This window comes from Seriola dumerili, unplaced genomic scaffold, assembly GCF_002260705.1.
Source record: "Seriola dumerili isolate Sdu_G_001 unplaced genomic scaffold, Sdu_1.0 BDQW01000036.1, whole genome shotgun sequence".
Lineage (NCBI taxonomy): Eukaryota > Metazoa > Chordata > Actinopteri > Carangiformes > Carangidae > Seriola > Seriola dumerili.
The window spans coordinates 1,278,119-1,297,744 of record NW_019174291.1 but is presented as its reverse complement, the minus strand read 5'-3'; the positions used below and the strand labels follow the sequence as shown (position 1 = coordinate 1,297,744).

At 38.5% G+C, this 19,626-nt stretch overlaps 2 protein-coding genes across 2 annotated transcripts in view; both read left to right on the top strand.

Annotated features, from left to right (window-relative positions):
• Positions 1–826, top strand: part of LOC111216862 (NLR family CARD domain-containing protein 3-like) — an 11,208-nt gene extending 10,382 nt beyond the window's left edge. Inside the window, exons 12-13 of the mRNA XM_022738496.1 lie at positions 391–467; positions 772–826. Coding sequence (XP_022594217.1) covers positions 391–430 — 40 coding nt within the window. The 3' untranslated portion in view covers positions 431–467; positions 772–826. The remainder of the gene's footprint in view (positions 1–390; positions 468–771) is intronic.
• A 736-nt stretch (positions 827–1,562) lies between these two features.
• ercc2 (ERCC excision repair 2, TFIIH core complex helicase subunit) lies at positions 1,563–18,133 on the top strand. The gene is made up of 23 exons (XM_022738526.1): positions 1,563–1,630; positions 2,402–2,501; positions 4,247–4,324; positions 4,458–4,520; positions 4,697–4,810; positions 4,930–5,046; positions 6,885–7,001; positions 7,305–7,428; positions 7,640–7,736; positions 9,555–9,688; positions 9,883–10,051; positions 10,334–10,452; positions 11,137–11,206; positions 11,619–11,688; positions 12,319–12,420; positions 12,662–12,725; positions 12,898–13,019; positions 13,475–13,567; positions 13,850–13,922; positions 14,124–14,194; positions 15,516–15,659; positions 15,904–16,047; positions 16,767–18,133. The coding sequence occupies exons 1-23, from the start codon at positions 1,626–1,628 to the stop codon at positions 16,857–16,859; spliced, it is 2,283 nt and encodes a 760-aa protein (XP_022594247.1). The 5' UTR covers positions 1,563–1,625; the 3' UTR covers positions 16,860–18,133.
• Positions 18,134–19,626: the final 1,493 nt, after the last annotated feature.

Below are 19,626 nucleotides of genomic sequence, written 5' to 3'. Positions count from 1 at the left end.
TCAGCTGCTGTGTAAAAATGGTTTTACTGGGCGCTGTTACTGGGAAGTTGAATGTGTAGGAGGGTGTTACATATCAGTGAGTTACAGAGGAATCAAAAAGAAAGGAGATGGAGATGACAGCAGGTTTGGAAGGAACGACAGGTCCTGGAGTCTGTACAGCTCTGATAGTGGTTACTATGTCTGGTACAATAAGCAAGGAACATCCATCTGCTGCTCCTCCTCTTCCTCCTCCTCCTCCTCCTCTTTCTCTGACAGAGTAGCAGTTTATGTGGACTGTCCTGCTGGCATCCTGTCCTTCTACAGAGTCTCTTCTGACTCACTGATCCACCTCTACACCTTTAACACCACATTCACTGAACCTCTTTATCCTGGGTTTGGGTTTGGGTCCTGGTTCAAGTCTCAATCTTCAGTGACTCTGTGTTCAGTGTAGCAGAGAGTCTGCTCCTGTTAGAGGAACTTTCTCACTGTTGAACTGAACAGAAAAGTTCAGTCTGTACTTGTCTGTCTCTTTCACACACACCTTTTTAGATTGTTCTTTTTCTCTCTCTTTTCTCTTCTAAAGAATTCCTTGTAAATGTCTTCCTCCTCCTGCCCTTTTAAAGATAGAAGCTACGATTGTTACAGGACAAAGATGTTGTTGACTTTTACTCTTCTTTTTTTTTACTTTTTTTTATGCCTGATCAGATTCCCCAACCACTCCAATGGAACTTTCCTAGGATGACTAGATCTCCGATTACTTTCATCTGACCCCACCAAAATGTGCAAACTTATTTGAATGGATGGAGGAAGCTAGGCACATTTTAATATAGTAATCATATTGTTCAAGTAAATCATTCTTTTTTCAACTGTGTTTAAATAAACATGAGATTAATTACTTATACATGTCCCAAAAACATTTATAGCTTTAACTCTGCTTTTATGCTTTATCTTTTCAAACAAATCACTGGAATGGTCAGCAGATCTGAATGTCACTGATTTTCTAAGGATAGATTCATTGTATTATGCATGTTATTGATTATGTACACAGAATCTAGAGATGCTTTAGAAATTGAGGATATTAGTCTTTATTTATCATTTTGTTAAAATATTACAAAACTTATGCAATGTGTTTTAAAGCCACACTTTATTCATTGATATGTATTAACCATTCAGACAAAATAAATAAACTCGTGTTTTATTGAAAAAAGGTCTCAGACTATTTACTTTCACGTTGACAATTAGGTGGGTTCTCGTGTTCAAGAAATAACACATATTAAAGTATTTTAACACATTTTCTGATTGCTAATAGTTTATGAGTGCATTGCAAAGGTGTTATAATTATTTTTATTATTATTTTATTCATGTTTAAAGTTATCATAATTCTTAAAATATTGCCTGATTATCATCTTGTTTTATTTTTAAAAATCAAGCAGTTTATTCTTTAGCCTATAGAGGGCGGTAAAGCGCCAAAAATCATAGAAGAAGAAGAAGAAGAACGACGAAGAAGAAGTAGGAGGAGGAGCCTCGAGCTTTGGACTGCTGCTGTCTGTGTGTTGTTTTTGCTTAGACCAGAGTTATTAATGGTTATTTCAAAATAACGAAAGTGGCTGTTAAAAATAGGAGCGGCTGTTACACGTCTCACCAAAATGAAGTGAGTGTTTCTGCTTAAATAAAAAAAACTCTTGCAGACGTAATGTGTTGTCAGTGCTAGCATGATAGCATTAAGTTTAACAATAACTAACTATCTGACAGTTTAATTAACATTAGAACTGACACTGGCAGCTGCGGTGTATTCAGGCTTTTCTCCAAAAGTCAGTCTGTGTGTTCGTTTAATTAGAGTTGAGTTACAAAACCAGTGTCCACATTAGCTTAGCATCATGCGCATGTGTAATCCTACATTGACTACCTACATCCTACATCCTACATTGATAGTGTCTGCAGGACCTTAAAAAATCCCCATTTTTCAATTTAACACTTCATTTACGAAGGACCTTCATATTTTTCTAGCCTGTATAACGTGTTTGTACGTGAATTTAACTAAAATAGGCAGGAAAATCTTTAGTATTACTGTTCCAGACCTCTGATGCTTTGTACTATTCACGTGGACCTAAAAAAAAAACATTCATTAATTCTCTGCTGCTTATCCAAATCCAGGCCGTGTTTAATGTTTGATTAATGGTATTATTTGGAATTACTGTTGCATATAGATGGGAAGTACTGACAAAAATGTGAAAGACATGTCAATAGATTCATATCTTTCATAATGTGGTTGGTGAATCAGATTCTATGTGATATTAAAGTTTTAGGTTTAAGCACCGGGACGTTGCTTTTCATATCATCACATATGAATACAAACAGGCAAACTCTCTGCTCTGAATCTGCAGAATGTGTGAAACCAGTTACAAGTATTGTTTTATTCCAGGCTCAACATCGAGGGTCTGTTGGTGTACTTTCCATATGACTACATCTATCCTGAGCAGTACTCTTACATGCTGGAGCTGAAGAGGACCCTGGATGCCAAGGTGGGTGGTGTTTCAGTATCTCTGTTAATCCCACAGGATATACAGATACAGGTCATTCACTTTAAATAAACTGTGTTGTAGGTACAAGCTCATTTTCATCCCAATAACACAATATTAAAATCTTAATCACAAATTCTCATATCTTAGTATGATGTCATGCACATACATTCACTAAGCAAATTGTGGACATTAAGGGCTGCACGTGGTCAGCAACAATACGCAGGCAGGCTTTAGCATCAAACGATGATTGATTGGTATTAAATGGCCCGAAGTGAGCCAAGAGAACATTCCCCACACCATTACACCACCACCACCAGCCTGGTCTGTTCATGGATTCATGCTGGTGACACCAAACTCTGATTCTACCATCTGCTGCATCAGCACAAATCCATTTCAATCAGACCAGGTCTTTAACTGTCCAGTGTTGGTGAGTCTGTGTCCACTGCAGCTTCAGGTTTCTGGTCTTGATGACAGGAAGTGGAACATGACGTGGTCTTCTGCTGGTGTAGCTCATCCACCTCAAGGTTCAACATGTTGTTCGCTCTGAAGCGTTTCTGCTCACCACATTTGTAAAGAGTGGTTATCTGAGTGACAGTAGCCTTTCTGTCTGCAGAACTGCCGCTCACTAGGTGTTTATTGCACGTTTTTGTAAAATCTAGAGTCTGTTGTGCATGGAAATCCCAGGAGATCAGCAGTTTTAGAAAGACTCAAACTAGATTATAATGAGTCAAAGTAATGGAGATCACATTTTCCCCATTCTGATGTTTGATGTGACCATGAACTGAAGCTCCAGACCTGAATCTGCATGCTTTAATTCACTGCTGCCATGTGATTGGCTGATAGGATAATTGCATGAATAAACAGGTGTACAGGTGTTCCTAATAAAGTGCTCTGTGAGTGTATGTCAATACCAGTTCTCACAGAAGTACCCAGATCTTTTACTGAATTAGAAATAGTAATACACAGTGTAGAAATACTGTTACAGGTAAAATTAATTAAATTTTCAAGCAAAAGTACAAAAGTATCATCTCATTGAAAATTTAGCTTTGTATACGAAGTCTTTCTTTAACCTACAATGGATACATCACTGTTTATTTCCTAAATACATTTTGTATTAATTATCTGATTCTGAAACAGACTACAGCTGCCAGATAAATGTATTGCAGTAAAAAGCACATTAGTTTAGTCATGTAAAGTACAACTACCTCAAAATTGTACTTAAGTACAGTACTTGAATAAATGGACTTTGTTACTTTCCAATCTGCAGGTAAATACAGATACTGTCTTAACACATGCTTTAGTTTAGTTACAATCTCTCTATCATAGGGGATTAGTGCTGTAGTCTGTGTTTATTGATTGTATAAAAAATTACTTAAAACAACTCTTACCTCTCTCTTGCCTGTATTCATGCTGAAATAGTTGTTGGTCACTGTTATCGTTCCTCCTCTCTCTACGTGATTTGAAAATCTCTTTCTCACTTTCTAAATCAAATAGGTGTCTTGAAAAGTTACGATCTTTAATACTGAATACCCTCTTGTGTTACTGTTGTATTGTGTTACTCTTTTGGGGAAACAAAGAGAGGGAAACACAGTTTATCTGTCCAGGATTTGTCTCTAAGTGACTGATGAAACGACAATCAAGGAGGGGGGTTTAAATTATCCTGAGTTGTTGTTTTCTGCTGCATCGCTGGGAGGATAGCTACACAGTGTTCACTTCATGTCTGTGTGTTTTGTTGTCTTGTTCAGGGTCATGGAGTCCTGGAGATGCCCTCAGGAACAGGGAAGACCATCTCTCTGTTGTCTCTCATTGTTGCCTACCAAAGGGTGAGTTTAGCTTCTCTCTTAAACTTTCTGTGCTTTCAGATTGTGCTGGAGTTACCAACCAAGCCACCACTGTGGCTTCCCACGGGCCAGTGCCACACAAACACACTAATATGTGAGCTTCTTTCTCTGTCAGGCCTTTCCTTTGGAGGTGACAAAGTTAATATACTGCTCCAGAACAGTTCCAGAGATCGAGAAGGTGAGTCAGTGTCAAATGAATTCACACTCAGCTCTTTGTCCTGTCCAACTGTCCTGTCTGGTCAGAAAGTTAAACTCAAACAGTGAAACATGTAAGAAAACATTTAATAGCCAGTTCAACAATAATAAGGAGATGTTCTACACATCATCACAACTTGTGTCATGTATTGTCATTAGGTTGTGGAGGAGCTGAGGAAACTGATGGAGTTTTATTCCAAAGAAACTGGAGAAACCAACAACTTCTTGGCTCTGGCTCTTTCCTCCAGGAAAAACCTCTGCATCCACCCTGAGGTACGAACACCTGCTGTTTAATCAACACCTCACATACAACACAGGAAACATGAACAAACTAACATACACGTGTGAAGCACCTGCCTTGACTGTAACCAGGATCCTCTGCTTATTTCCAGGTGAGCTCCCTTCGCTTTGGCAAGGAGGTTGATGGGAAGTGCCACAGTCTGACAGCGTCCTACATTCGTGCACAACGCCACAGCAACCCCAACCTGCCCGTCTGTCGTTTCTACGAGGTAGGAAGTCGCCTGAGTTCATCTGACTCAGAGCAGCTGTTGTTTTTCAACAGGAAGTAGAAGTAAATGAGGCAGATTGAGGCAACGTTTAACTCAACAATAAATTATGGATCACAACACCTAATACATTTTCTGTTTTTAAATGATAAAAAAATGTTTTGTGAACCATGTTAAGTGTGTGTGTAACTAATATTTACAACAGATACAGCAACAGCAGTCTGTAGCACAACGGGAGTGACACCTGAGAACAGAGACCATTATAGGACGGTGTCACCCTCATGTTAGGATCTCTATCAAGGCTAAAGCAAATGATAAGAAGTACTCAGAGAACATGTTGTGTGTCACTACGGACTAGAGTTCATATCTGGAGCTTGTTGTCCTGTGACTGAATCTATAACACATCTCAGGTGCACTGCCTTACTGCTTTGTGCTGTATGAAGTTGTGTAACATCAGTGACAATGTATATTTGAAGGTTGAACTATTTACCTTTTTATTCAGCTAAAACCCAAACGTCTAACACCTAACAAGGCTCAAACTGTGACGAAATGATCATTAAAGAAAGGTCCGATATAGTATAAAGGTAGATGTCCATGTGTAGTTTGATTATAGATCAGGTCTAGGTTCTATATTAATACTGTGAAAGTATCAAAGCCTCAGTCCACAGAGAAATGCACACAGCCTGTCAAACCAGCCGTCAGGACTTCTAGAACTTTAGGTGCATTTGAGTTCGGCTGACTGCGCCTGACTTGATGGTCAACATGAGCTGCCTTTGACTTCAGGGGCATAGTATTAAACCACTGCAGTCAAGTCGGACAACAGTCTACTTCCCATAGTGCGGGTGAGCTCAGTTCACTTGTGTCACAGCAGCAGGTTGTTCACACTGCGGAAAAGTGAGGAGCTTCTGTGTTTCTTTATTTATAAATGATGAGTGTTATCCTCAATATGTGACTGTATGTGATAAACAGGACTGTTTTGCTAAATCTATTCACACTGTTTATTCCCCCAAACACATGTTGATCTAAAACATGTTCAGGCCAAACACAAGTTTACATCAGACTTTTGACACATGAATTAATGTTTTATGAAAACAAGGAGGGTGATGGGTTATGAGGGGAAAGGTCACACATAACATACCTGCTAGAGCAACTCTTATAGAGAGGCAGCAATTTTATTCCTTTTTGTTTTATTGAGAACCATAGACTTGAGAATAAAAAACAAGGGCCACCGTGTTGTCAGGAGGTGAAAACAAAAATCTTAAGAATAAAAGATATGACCTATAAGATCATTACTTCTTTTACAATAACAAACTCTGATTTAAACTGTTTACAGCTTTCTGCTGCGCAGCGCCACCTAAAGTTGAATGCACCTAAACCTAAATTCAGACAAAATTTCTAACCAGCATGCATTGTGTCAAGTCAGCGCTGTGCGACTCCACATAAAGTTGAGCACACCTTTTGTGATGTCACAACAAAGCAGTCACTCTGACCTGGACCCACCATCCAACCTTGCAGGATTTGGTTTCTCTGAGTGTTTACCTGAAATCTGCTATATTGTTATTGGATCACTCAGAGTCAGCCAATCAGAAGAGAGGTTCAGAGCCTTCTCTCTTTTGATTGGCTCACCGACCTGTTGTTACTAGAGCTCCAGAGAGAAGCCTGAGAGAGATGTAAAATTACACTGAGATGGTTTTTGGTTCTTAAAACCACAAATATATCTTCTTAAGGATCAACACTTCAAATAAAAGACAGAAGAAGAAGAAAATATGGACCTTTAAGAAGTGTCGTCTGCTTCTCTTGTTTCTTTGAACCTCATTCCTCGTTGTGGTTTGTTTCTGCAGGAGTTTGATGCAGTCGGCCGACAGGTGCCTCTTCCTGCTGGCATCTATAACCTTGATGACCTAAAGGACTTTGGCAGGAGGAAAGGCTGGTGTCCTTACTATCTGGCACGCTACTCTGTATGTTGCACTGCAGACTTCTACAAACATAATACTTTCAACTTGATGTGGACATTCAGCTTTTCCTAGTAAAGCCATTACTGGATGGATTTATAGTCGGTTAAGATTAAAACAAATGCACTTTTCTGAGAGCAAAATAATAGAATTAATAGCATCTACAGATTACTCTGCTTTTTTTTTTATATGTGAGTGTTTTTCTTATGATAACAAGAAAAAATTATTTGTATTGGACAAAATAGCTTTCAGTCATTGTTTCATTTACTGAAAACCACTGTTCCCCTGACTTTATTTATTTGCCCTCAGATCCTCCATGCCAACATCGTGGTGTACAGCTACCACTACCTGCTTGACCCCAAGATAGCTGACCTGGTGTCCAAAGAGCTGGCCAAGAAATCTGTAGTGGTGTTTGATGAGGCTCATAATATAGGTAAAGAACAGAACTGAGTGTAACATTATGATTTAGTGTAATAAAAGGAAAATGATATCAAATCCTAACCTGAGATTAATTTTATAATTTATTTTAGGCTTTATGTTAATTATTGTAAATTTATTTCATGAAAAAGATTTAATGTTTCTCCTCTTGTTTTGTCTTTTAAATTCTACCTCTTTTCCTCTGCTGTTTCTTCCCCCCTCTTCAGACAACGTATGTATCGACTCCATGAGTGTGAACATCACCAGGCGAACGCTGGACCGCTGCCAGAACAATGTGGACACACTCCAGAACAACATACACAAGTGAGAGTGGTGCAGAGTACAGCAGCAGCAAGAGCACTGAAACACTTGTCTTGTAGTCAACCTTAAGGTCTTTGTGTTTCTCGTGTGCACTGCCAGGTAGTAGGCAAATTCTGACATCTGAAACATGCCAACACATAGTGCACTTAACTCACACTTTTCTTAATACCATTGTGGAGCAGCAGTAGTCAGAGCCATGTGTATCCCACAATTCACCATGGTCTTCTGTCCCCCTAAGATGGCCTTAATCATCAACTGGTTGAAGTTTATATGTTGGGATGAACTGAAATATTATAATGCAGGTCTGAACTTTACACCGTTGTGGTATTATCTAAACAGATGGTCACCTGTCAACATCAAAAATCTGTTCCTCTTCACAAGAGTTATAGACATGACATTGTCAAAATCAAACTATAAATGAAGAATTTCTGTCAGTCTGAGTTTCTCGACAACCGCTCATCTGATCGACTTCAAACTTCATTGGTGTATTGTTGAGGACCCAAGGACGGGCAGTGTCGATAGTGAAGGTTTTTGGAAGAGCAATTCTCGAGAAACATTAAACGACAGTCAGTTAGGGTGAGCAATCCACATAACCACCGTCTCTGATTACAACAAGAGCACGTTGTAAAGGTGACACCATAAAGGAAAACAAGCTGCAGCCATGAGACCTGCACAGGGTCATCTAAAGTGCGAGTGAATTTCAGTCAGAGATCCAAATTGGAAATGGTTTATCACCACAATGCAATAGCTGTGCACAGTCACAAGTGTTTTCTAAGATGCTGCCATTTTGTTTACTCTTTTTATCCCCACCCAAGGACGAAACAAATGCACCGTTGCTGTTATTGTTATTGTTTGGTGCTGTTCAGCTGTACTGGATTATACAGAGAAGTGTTCCTAATATATTGTCCATCCCATTTATATGAATAAAGGTTGACAAAATATTAGGAACACTTCAGTATAACCCAGTGCAGCTGAATAACACCACAACTTCCAGAATGACTGTTGAAATAAACCAACACCTCTCATATAGATTCAATAAAAACTGAACATTATAATTCTCATGACGGAGGATTTATTGCCTGTAGTCTCATACTGCATTAGTTTTATCTAGGTGTACCTAATAAATTGGCAAGTGAGTGTATGTGTCAAAGCAATCTTTTTGAATATGTGGTCAGGTCACGTATGTGACAGGGTTTTTATTATGATGGTGGTGATGATGATTATTAATAATATCATTACACAGCAGTGATGTGGAAATTAGATGATGATTATATGATTGAATACAGCATTGAACTATAAATTACATTACAGGCACTGCACAAGTAAATATTAAATATATCCTTTCATCAGTGACCTAGACAAATGCGTTCTTTCCCTTAACATGTTGTCAAACAGAACCCATTGAAAAATAATAACTTCTCCTTCATGTACAGTAGAACTATGTGCTTCTAGATTTAGTTGCTTATTAATTATATTACTCCTCTCAGCTCCTGTGCATTTGTTTTTTTATTTCTCATCTGATTGCATCTGTAATTCTGTTTGATGTGTTCTACTTATCTGTGAGTACCCAAGATCCATTGAGCTGTATATGAGCCACAGAATTATTAAAGCATGCCCCACTCAGCTGTGACAGACCTCCACATGCTCACAGTCTTAGCAGGCATTTGGCCACTGTGGCAGTTACTACAAATACATCACACATGTGGGCACTTGAGTTTTCACAAATACAAGTGTGAGCATTGGGATGTATCCATTGTTTCCTGATGGAGCACATCAACTTCATGTTGTCCTCTCTGCTCTTACTCTCCTGCTTTCTGAAAGGATAAAAGAGACAGATGCTGCTAAGCTGAAGGAGGAGTACAGGCGACTGGTTGAGGGGCTGAAGGAAGCCAACGTTGCCAGGGAGACAGACGTCTACCTCTCAAATCCAGTGTTACCAGATGAAATTCTTCGAGGTACGGCCATCAACAGGATTGGACATAGACACAAAATTATTTAGTTTTTCTTACATTCCTTCCTTTCATTGCACTGATTTCAGAATGGTCGTTTATATGAAAAAAAAAAACAAAACAAAAGGTTGACACTCTGTCTGTCTGTCTGCTCTCTCTCTCTCTCTCTCTCTCTCTCTCTCTCTCTCTCTCTCTCTCAGAGGCCGTTCCTGGTACTATTCGCACAGCCGAGCACTTTGTTGGTTTCTTGAGGCGTTTCCTGGAGTATTTGAAGTCTCGTCTGAGGGTCCAACATGTCGTACAGGAGAGCGCGCCACAGTTCCTCAAAGACATCTTCGACAAAGTCTGCATCGACCGCAAGCCTCTCAGGTGAGCGTCTGATTTAGAAACACGTTAAAATGAAATCCCATTTTTTCATTAATTTACCTTTTTGCTTGAATTCTGCACACATTTAGCTTTAGTCAGCAGTGTGGCTTCATGTGATCATGTGCTCACTCGTTTTCATGCTCTTTCACTTTCTTGCTCACTTTCTCAGTCTCTGCTTCAGGGGATAAATTACCTTAACTCCTCCTTTCTCCTTAGCAGCTTCCAACTGACTCTGTAGGCCCTCTCTCCTGAATCTTTCATGTATCCCTGTCTGTGTCTCTCCAGGTTTTGTGCAGAGCGGTTGCAGTCATTACTACGAACTCTGGAGATTGCCGACATCGCCGACTTCTCAGCTGTTACTCTCATCTCCAACTTCGCCACCTTGGTCAGCACGTACAGCCAAGGTACTGAAACACCTCTGTACATCTTTAAGTGCTCCAGTCAGACACTGTTAGCAAATATATTACTCTGTATTTGCAGTGAAATGTGTGGCAGAAGTCAGATTTAGCTTCTAATATCTGAAGTCATTGCTTCTGCTGTGTAAAAACAATGAGGAAGTGCCATCACAGCTTTCTTTTTCATAATGTTTCTTTTTTTATTATTTAAAAGGGACAATGCAATGTAACATAGTTCCACTACAAAGCATGAAACTGATTTGTGTTGCACACAGAGATTATAGCTGTTGCTCTTGTCTTGGCTTTTACATGTACAGTGTAATTAAAACAGTCAAATTTTATTATCATAAGACAAAAATACACTACAGATATGAAAGTAGAATAAAATATGTATTGAAATGCATTGATATTGATATATATTGTCTAAGAGGAGACAACAAAAGCAAAAACAACACAAAACAAACAGACAACACAATTGATAATAATATACAACTATCTAAAGATATACAGATGTACAGTCTAAAAAGAGACAACAGCAGCACTACAAGCAGACGAATAGTCTTAGCTGATGCTGATCTTTTGTTTCAACAAATCTTTGTAAAAGAAAAAACAAAGATCCCAAAGACAGTTAAAGTAAAACTGTTCAGCCTGTTAAAAGTGTGTCGTTTTGAATTTCTTTCTCTCTGTCTGGAGGTTTCACCATAATCATTGAGCCCTTTGAAGACAGAACACCAACCATCGCCAACCCCGTGCTGCACTTCAGGTACAGTTGACAAATAATGTTGTAATGTTAGCATAGGTCATCTGTGAAAGATCAACAGCATTTCTGGCATTTAAACGTGACAAACATTTACTTCCAGCATCACCACACCGTGCAAAAATTTAAGACATTTTGTTGGAGTTTTGAGATTTATGGTTGTTAATTAGTACTAATTACAGAGGCATTTTAACAAGAGCACAGATTCCAGGCCTGTTTATTTTACACAATGATGATGATGTCTATTGGATGTTTTTGTTGGATCGAAGGACTACTTTGTTGTTTACAGTTTACAGCCAATCAAAGGGATTGATCAAATATGTGAGGTGATGCAGAACTGAGCCTGTGTGATAGAAACAGTGAAAACAAGTGATTGTTGCCATCTTTATTTTCTGTCTTTGTTCATCTCTGTCCTCAGTTGCATGGACCCGTCTATCGCCATCAAACCTGTTTTTCAAAGATTTCAGTCAGTCATCATCACCTCAGGGGTAAGAGAGATACCACTCTGTCTCTGTCTCTCTGCTCTGGTCACAAAGATGATGTTTCAGTCCTGTAACACTCACAATTCAGACTTTATGCCTTATGGCCTTGAAAAGAAAAACCCCTAGTTTAATGTCTGATGCGACCGTCATCCCAGGCTGCGTATACAGAGCGGTGAACCATTCAAGTAAACAAGAGTTTTCTCTTCTCATTTGAATGTTGTTTCATTTGAGAAGTTAACTAAGTTAAAATATTTCTCCATGTCTTCTTCCTTCAGTCCTCCTCTAACACAGTGATAAAACTTAACACCTGAGAGTCTCCATATTTTTTTTGTTTTCTAAAATAATCCTGCAACTTCATATAATATTTGACGGAATTTTGTTCAGTTATTTTTATTTATGTACAGTAATTGCACTTGGATGAATTGCTTCTCAGTCTTGTCGGCTTTTTTTAATGTATCACAGTTACTAACATATTGCCATTTTTATTCGGCCTGGTGGCCTCAGTATTAAATCCACAAGTCAATATTGTGATTACGTGATTTTTCTGTTACATGCAGTCATGAAGTCTGTGTTGACAAAACAAATGACTGTTGACCTGCACTAATAATTGAATGCATGTCTTCTTTTTGTCCTCAGACTCTCTCTCCATTGGACATCTATCCCCGAATCCTGGACTTCCGCCCTGTTACCATGGCATCCTTCACCATGACGCTGTCACGTACCTGCCTCTGTCCTTTGGTGTGTAACTACATTCAGATGCACACTTTCAAAAACACATTCACTGTAGCCGCTCCAGTGGACTGAAAGAGAAACAGAGGAACTTGTCACTAGCGAAATTGACAAATTGTGTCACACCACCAGCTGCTTGACCATATGCAAAATCTTAATCCTATAATTTCCACATTTGAAACCCATTACTGATTTGTTGAAGCCTTTCCAGCCACCATTCTTGTCTTTTCTTCTGTTTTGTCTGACATAGATTGTTGGGAGGGGAAACGACCAGGTGGCCCTGAGCTCAAAGTTTGAGACCAGAGAAGACTTTGGTCAGTAGAAACATCTTCAGCATCAAGTATTAGAGCACGATGTTCCACAGAAAAACAAATTAAAGCTTTGACATAAATACATTTAGTTTTTCTGTTTGTTTTCCAGAACATATATTTTAAAAAACAGTTCAAGACAAAACATATTGCAACTATTCTTCTTTTTTGTTTCCAGCTGTGATTCGTAACTATGGCAACCTACTTATGGAGATGTCTGCCATTGTTCCTGATGGCATTGTGGCATTTTTCACCAGCTATGTCTACATGGAGAACATAGTGGCGTCTTGGTATGAACAGGTCAGTGTGTGAGCAGACACGGCACACACACACCTGAGAGACTGGTCACTCTAAAGTGGCCATGAACTTTCAAAAGGTCAAACTGCCAGAAAGCAGAACAGTTCTGGGTTCAAAGTGTTTAAAGTGTTTGAAATAAAATAATGCAATACACACATTTTGCTCTAAAAAATAATAAACACATGTAAAAAAACATACACATTCAGTCCTTAACAAGCGTAATGAACTTGTTTTATGTAAAACTGCTCACATTTCTAACAGCAGTAACCCTTTTAGAGCGCCTGCATGCTTTAAGAAAAATACCAGTGTTTAGCACCATTTTATCAACAATGTATCACAAGGGGAAGTAATACAATACATTCCTGTACTGATATTTTGTAAGTTTTTTTTTTTACTCATCCCTTTGTATATGGAAAAGAAGCAGTTTCCTGATGTGTGTTTCATGTGTCTATTTGCAGGGTATCCTCGAGAATATCCAGAGAAACAAGCTGATCTTCATTGAGACTCCGGATGCTGCAGAGACGAGCATGGCCCTGGAGAAGTACCAGGAGGTCAGACAGACACCTGGCACCTTATTTTATGCTAAATATCATCATCATTATTATTATTAATAAAAGTAAATAAGTCAGAAATATCTGCACTTGGAAAAAAACATTATAGCTGGTGCCAAGATCATGTTGATGACACAATGCCTTTGATTGTGCCATTTAGCATTATGAGTGTGGTAAAGAAATTAATGCAGACTGGTAGTAATGTTTTATTTCTGTTTTTTTTATGCTGATGGTCCCAAACTTTTGTCCTCTCACCTTTCTCCATCTGTGTCTGCTGCTCAGGCGTGTGAGAACGGCAGAGGAGCCATCCTCCTTTCTGTGGCCAGAGGAAAGGTGTCTGAAGGAATAGATTTCGGTAAATGATCAGGATGCTGCAGGTTACTGAGACCAACGGGAGTGAAAAGAAATGAAAGGAAACAATACAAGCAGTGCAACAGATTTATTTATTGTTTTACACAATATAAAGATACAGCAAACATTTCATCTTAAGTGAAGTGTATGTTGAGTTCACTTTTTCAACTTATTAACCATGAATCTTGTTCTGTTTTCTGTTCAGTGCACCATTTTGGCCGGGCAGTCATCATGTTTGGAGTCCCTTATGTTTACACACAGAGCCGCATCCTGAAGGTCAGACCTGTCACTGTGTCCATACCTGTGTCTGAAATCACTCACTATGTACCATAAAATGCACTAAATCTATCCTCTGCTGTTTTCACTGAGGCTCTGAATTATGCACTCTATAGTGTCTTCAAAGTTCCCACAATGGAACTTTTATAGAAACCTTTCTACACCTGTCAGTGATGATGCAAAATTATGCTTTATTATGCAGCTTTATTTATATAGTTCATTTCACTCCAGGTGGAAGGACAGTGTGCTGCACAAAGCAAGAGTTATCACAGAAGTTGCAACCACAAAAGTGGATAGTGTGAAGATAAAACATTAGACACAAATGAAAACAAACACATAAATGATATGTATGAATTAAAAACCATCAAGAAAATAAAATAATTAAGACCAACAACTGATATTAATATATGTAAATTAAAACTATTAAAAACTAGGAATAAAATATGATTAAATAAAATAATAATTAGACCAATAAAATAATAAAAATAACAAGTATAAAACCAATAAAAGGAATAAAAATAAAATAAAATGGTAAATTGTTCTCAGTTTAGATTTAAAAGATGACAGCGTAGGAGCACCTCTAATATGATTAGGTGGCAGGATCCAGTGGCTTGGAGCATCAAAGTGTCCAAATGTCAGTTTTGCTCACTACAGAATATGTCTATGTGTCTGTTATACAGGGAGTCATGAATGAGGGAGTGATTTCAGGCACAGCCCATGTCTTCACTTCACTCACCCCCACAGGATGGGTCCATCGGAAACATACACAGAGTTATTAGTCAGTTATTAGGTAGAGTTAGCCAGAAGTGAAGCGGTCTAATACAGCACCCTGCAACAAACCTTCCCTTCATGAAAGTTATAATGTTCAGTGTTAGCTGAAACAGTTTCAGAGGTATTTATTCAACTTTATGGGCACATTGACGCACCTCCCCTCACTGATACAAGTGTGAGGGACAAATATTAGAAACCCCCTTTATATAATGCAGTTCAGTGCAACAGCACAACAGACTACAGAATATCAGTGACGATATTAAAGTTACAACATATACGAATAATATAGTTGATTCTAATGTTGATTTCATTTTACCTACTTAACATATTTTGCTTGTGATGTTTGATTATCAGGAACAATCTTTAGTTCAAGATTTGTGTCTTTTACTGTGTGTCAGAAAGGAACAAGCACAGATATTTGAGAATGAACTTTGTCTGTGCATTTATAAATCACATCCTCGTCTTCCTTTCTTCAGTCTGACTGGATGGTTTCACCATCATCTCTGTTCAAAGCTTCATAAGTTTCTTTCCACACTGACTGATGTTTCAGGCTCGTCTGGAGTACCTTCGGGATCAGTTTCAGATCAGAGAGAACGACTTCCTAACGTTTGATGCCATGCGTCACGCAGCTCAGTGTGTGGGCCGAGCCATCAGAGGCAAGACCGACTACGGACTCATGATTTTTGCTGACAAGGTGTGTGATCTTTTTTCCCAGTCTAAATTTTTGTCCTCTGATGCTGCCGTAGTACAGCAGGCCTATAAACACAACACACAATTTCTTAGCAGCAACGTGCTTCACTTTCACTTGTGGTAGGTCCCATTACAACCACAGTCTTCTGATTTTAGCAGTAAAGTAAAGCTTGGGATTCATTGCCCTGAGTGAAGATGAATCGGTCTGTGATGACTGAAGCTGGAATAACTCCCTTTCCTCTCCACAGCGTTACGCCCGAGCAGACAAACGTGGGAAGCTTCCTCGCTGGATTCAGGAGCACATTAACGACGGCAGTCTGAACCTCACTGTGGACGAGGCGGTCCACCTCTCCAAGCACTTCCTGCGGCAGATGGCTCAGCCTTTCAGACAGGTAAGATTCACACCTGCCATTTAAAATCTGTGTTCCAAAGCATTCATTTTTTTCCTCTGCTGCCCGGGTTGTTAACTAGCCCAACGGTGTTGTGAATGTTATTTGAATCAGTGTTCACTCAGCAGGGATAAAGTCACAAGAAGTAAAAAAGACCATGACAGAAATATTGGTTGTAAAAGTAACAGTAAGTTTCAAGTGTGAAATTCTTGTCTGTTTTGTATCAAAGTCCAGGGGGGACATTGGTAAAGATGTTTGAATTTAGTTTTCATCACAACAATACATAAAATGTTTTCTTGAAATGTCAAAATGATAATTTCACATTAAAAAAAAACAACTAAATTCTAACTAAATTAGTCTTACAGTCAGTTACTAAACCTCATTTTATCTTGACTCAAATTAACTACAGCTTTATTTTAGCCTCAGACTGATTGATTTCAAAGAGTCACATGACTTCTGTACACGTGACACAAGCAATTACTTTATTATTGATTTCATGGTCTCTCTGGAAAATGGTTATTGAGCTCAATGAGTCTGCTTTAATTAACAGATTTTAACTATTTTTTTGATGAAAATAGTAAAAAAAATGAATTTGCCTGAGGCCAACACCTAAAGACAAATGTCATTTAACAAGACACTGAGGATAGCTGACCTTGCAGGCTTCTTGTTTCCCTTTTTCCCTGTGTCTAATAATCTCTTGCCCTCTCTCTCTCCGTGTGCAGGAGGACCAGCTGGGTCTGTCTCTGTTGACTCTCGAGCAGCTGGAGTCGGAGGAGATGCTGCAGAAAATCACTCGGATAGCTCAGCAGACTTGAAGGTGACTTGCACTCCATGTGATGTGTGACATGTGTGACATGATGTCATGTCCATGATGAGAGCCAGATGTGCAGCGTTTACCACATCAGGACAGTTCAAATATACTAAAATAAGTTACAACAGAAGTAGAACTTAAAATTAGACTTTCTATACTGCTCTTTCCTTATATGTGGCATCTCCATCCGCTGGTAAACAACCATGAAAAGTATTTAAAATACAGGTTGACCCAGCTCTAGTGGTTACAGTAATATTTTTCGAGGGGGCAACTGCTGTGTAAGGTTACACAAAATAAGCCACTCAGCATTCAGTATTTCACACATTGAGTTTACAGAGCATTAGCACCACAGCTCTCAGCCACACGCTCTCTGTAGTGCTGTGTTTACCCATGTTATAAAGAGGACAACGTCACATCAGATTCAAAAACACCTAACAGAATGTGACAGGATTTTTATTTTATTTTTTTCAAAATCATTACCGCCCTTAAGTCGGCACACCTGGGGTCCACTGGTAAGCATGTATTTCAGTACTACATACAACTTTAATAACTGGTTTGCATGTTGTACCTTCATTTTCCTGTCACTAATGGCAACTAAAGGCAGTGATGAAAGTCAGATCAAATGACTTAGTTCATGCTAATTATTGCAGCTTGTCATTGAAATACTCAAATTGTAAACTGCTGCCTAAAGCCATTTAGTGTTGTAACATTCAGTTCTGCTCAAACCATCTTCATTTGAATCTGCTGTAGTCAAAAGTCAGCAGCCTGTTTTCAGTTTAGGTTGCCCCTTTATCTCGCTCGGTAAACACAGCATTACATGTGGGAGAAAGGTGCTGCAGTTTCATGGAGGTGGGCCTAATATTTTTTATATGCAGTGTATGTTTTCAGTATTCCTGTGAATCTCTCCCGTTACGATGCAAAAACTTTTACTTCACATTAAACTGCTCATATGGATGAGCTGTTTTCAGGGCTACTGCAGGTTGTGGAAAAAACACTCATTACATTTTAAATAAAGGAAAAAAACACATGCTGTTTTTAAAAATGTTAAAAAAAAAAAAATTGTTTCAAACAAACAAAACGTGCAGATGTGTTGAAGTTAATCAGTCATCATCAGTGGATCAACACATTGCATTAACAACAGGAATGTTATTCCATCTGTGGGTATAACATCAATCCATATGGTGTCTGTCATACAGACTGCTGTTTGTTTACTTTACTACTGCAACTGTACATAGTCACATTTTATAGTGAATGTGAATATTTGTATCTGCTTTTCAACCAGGAGTAAATAAACATGTTTGTATTTAAGAAATTTCTTTCTTCTTAGGAAAGTGTTTTTTTTTTTCAATTTTTATATGATTTTTTCAAACAGAAATTGAAAGTAGCAGCTCCCTGAAACCAACTACACAACCATAAGGACACAAAATACATGCAGCAATATTTCCATGTACACAACAAACAGTAAAAAAATATGAGGGTGTTATGGTCTTATTGTAATTTATTTCAGCTTAAGTTTGCAAATATAAAATACAAACATTCATATTTACCAGAATAAACACAGCATCAGAGGAGATACAATCTGTTTTCTACACATTTCTTTCCCCATTTTGTATGTGACAATCATACAAGAGCTTCATAAAGCTTGTAACAGATTTCTACACTAACTAACATAGTGTGATTTCAGCCATTACAACAAACAGCAGTGACCTCTTCTACCACAGCAAAATGTACAATCAGTAGTTCTCCATCATGGAAAAATAAAATATACATAATGTTTGAATGAGAAATGGAAGTGAGCCCTAAGAAGAGGAGGGTGGAACAAAATCCATGAGGGTTCATTTTCAGGGAGCTACAATTTCCAAGCAGCTCTCATTTATTTGCATCCATATCTGTAACATTCCTGAGTGTTCAGCGAGTGTGAAGTTATTTAATGCTATCTCTGTATTAACATAAAATGGAAGAAGTGACGCAGTGTTGATGTCATGTCGCACAGTCTTGACTTTGAGTCTTCGGTAACTAGTTCAAGTAATTCTTTAACAGACTAAAAAGAGCACATAGAAAACTACACATTAAAATATTACAAGCTTTTCTAATATTTATAATAGTGACTTGCGATGCATTGTTCATTTTAGGCATTTTAGTGAATAAGCATAGATGTAAAATTACAAGATGAAAGATCCCCTTAAAGCTACAGAGAACTGTCACACTAATCTGCAGCTTCTCTTGACCTCACTGATCTTTATAGTGCGTTTCAGCTAATTGTTCAGCTGCTCACTCTTTGTTGTTTTTGGCCACAACAGGGAGCAGCAAAGAAAAGCTCTAATAACCCACTGAACGCTACCTGCTCAGCACCACACAGCAAACAGAGACAGTCAGAGAGCAGCTCGTGAACACAGTGGAGCATTTAGCAGCTAAAGAGCCAGATGTTTCCCAGAGGAGATGGTAAAGACCAAAAACTAAAACAGTGAATATAAAACATAATTTAACCAATAAATTATAACAGTCTGCTCTGCTCTGTAACTGCTGGATGTTTAAATAAGCAACTGTTTGCAGTATCAGCTTAAAAGGTGATGGTATGTCAATGTGTTCACAGGAGGAAACTTTGCACATCTATTCAGTGAGGCAGGTGCATAGCAGCAGGCTTAAACTTGGCAAACAAAGAAATCCTGCACACTGTCTGACTAGCAGCAAACAATTTAATTGCAACGTTTTGGTCTTAGATGTTCATCAGGCAAATAGTTCTCCAGCATCATGGAGCCCTCTTAAATAGG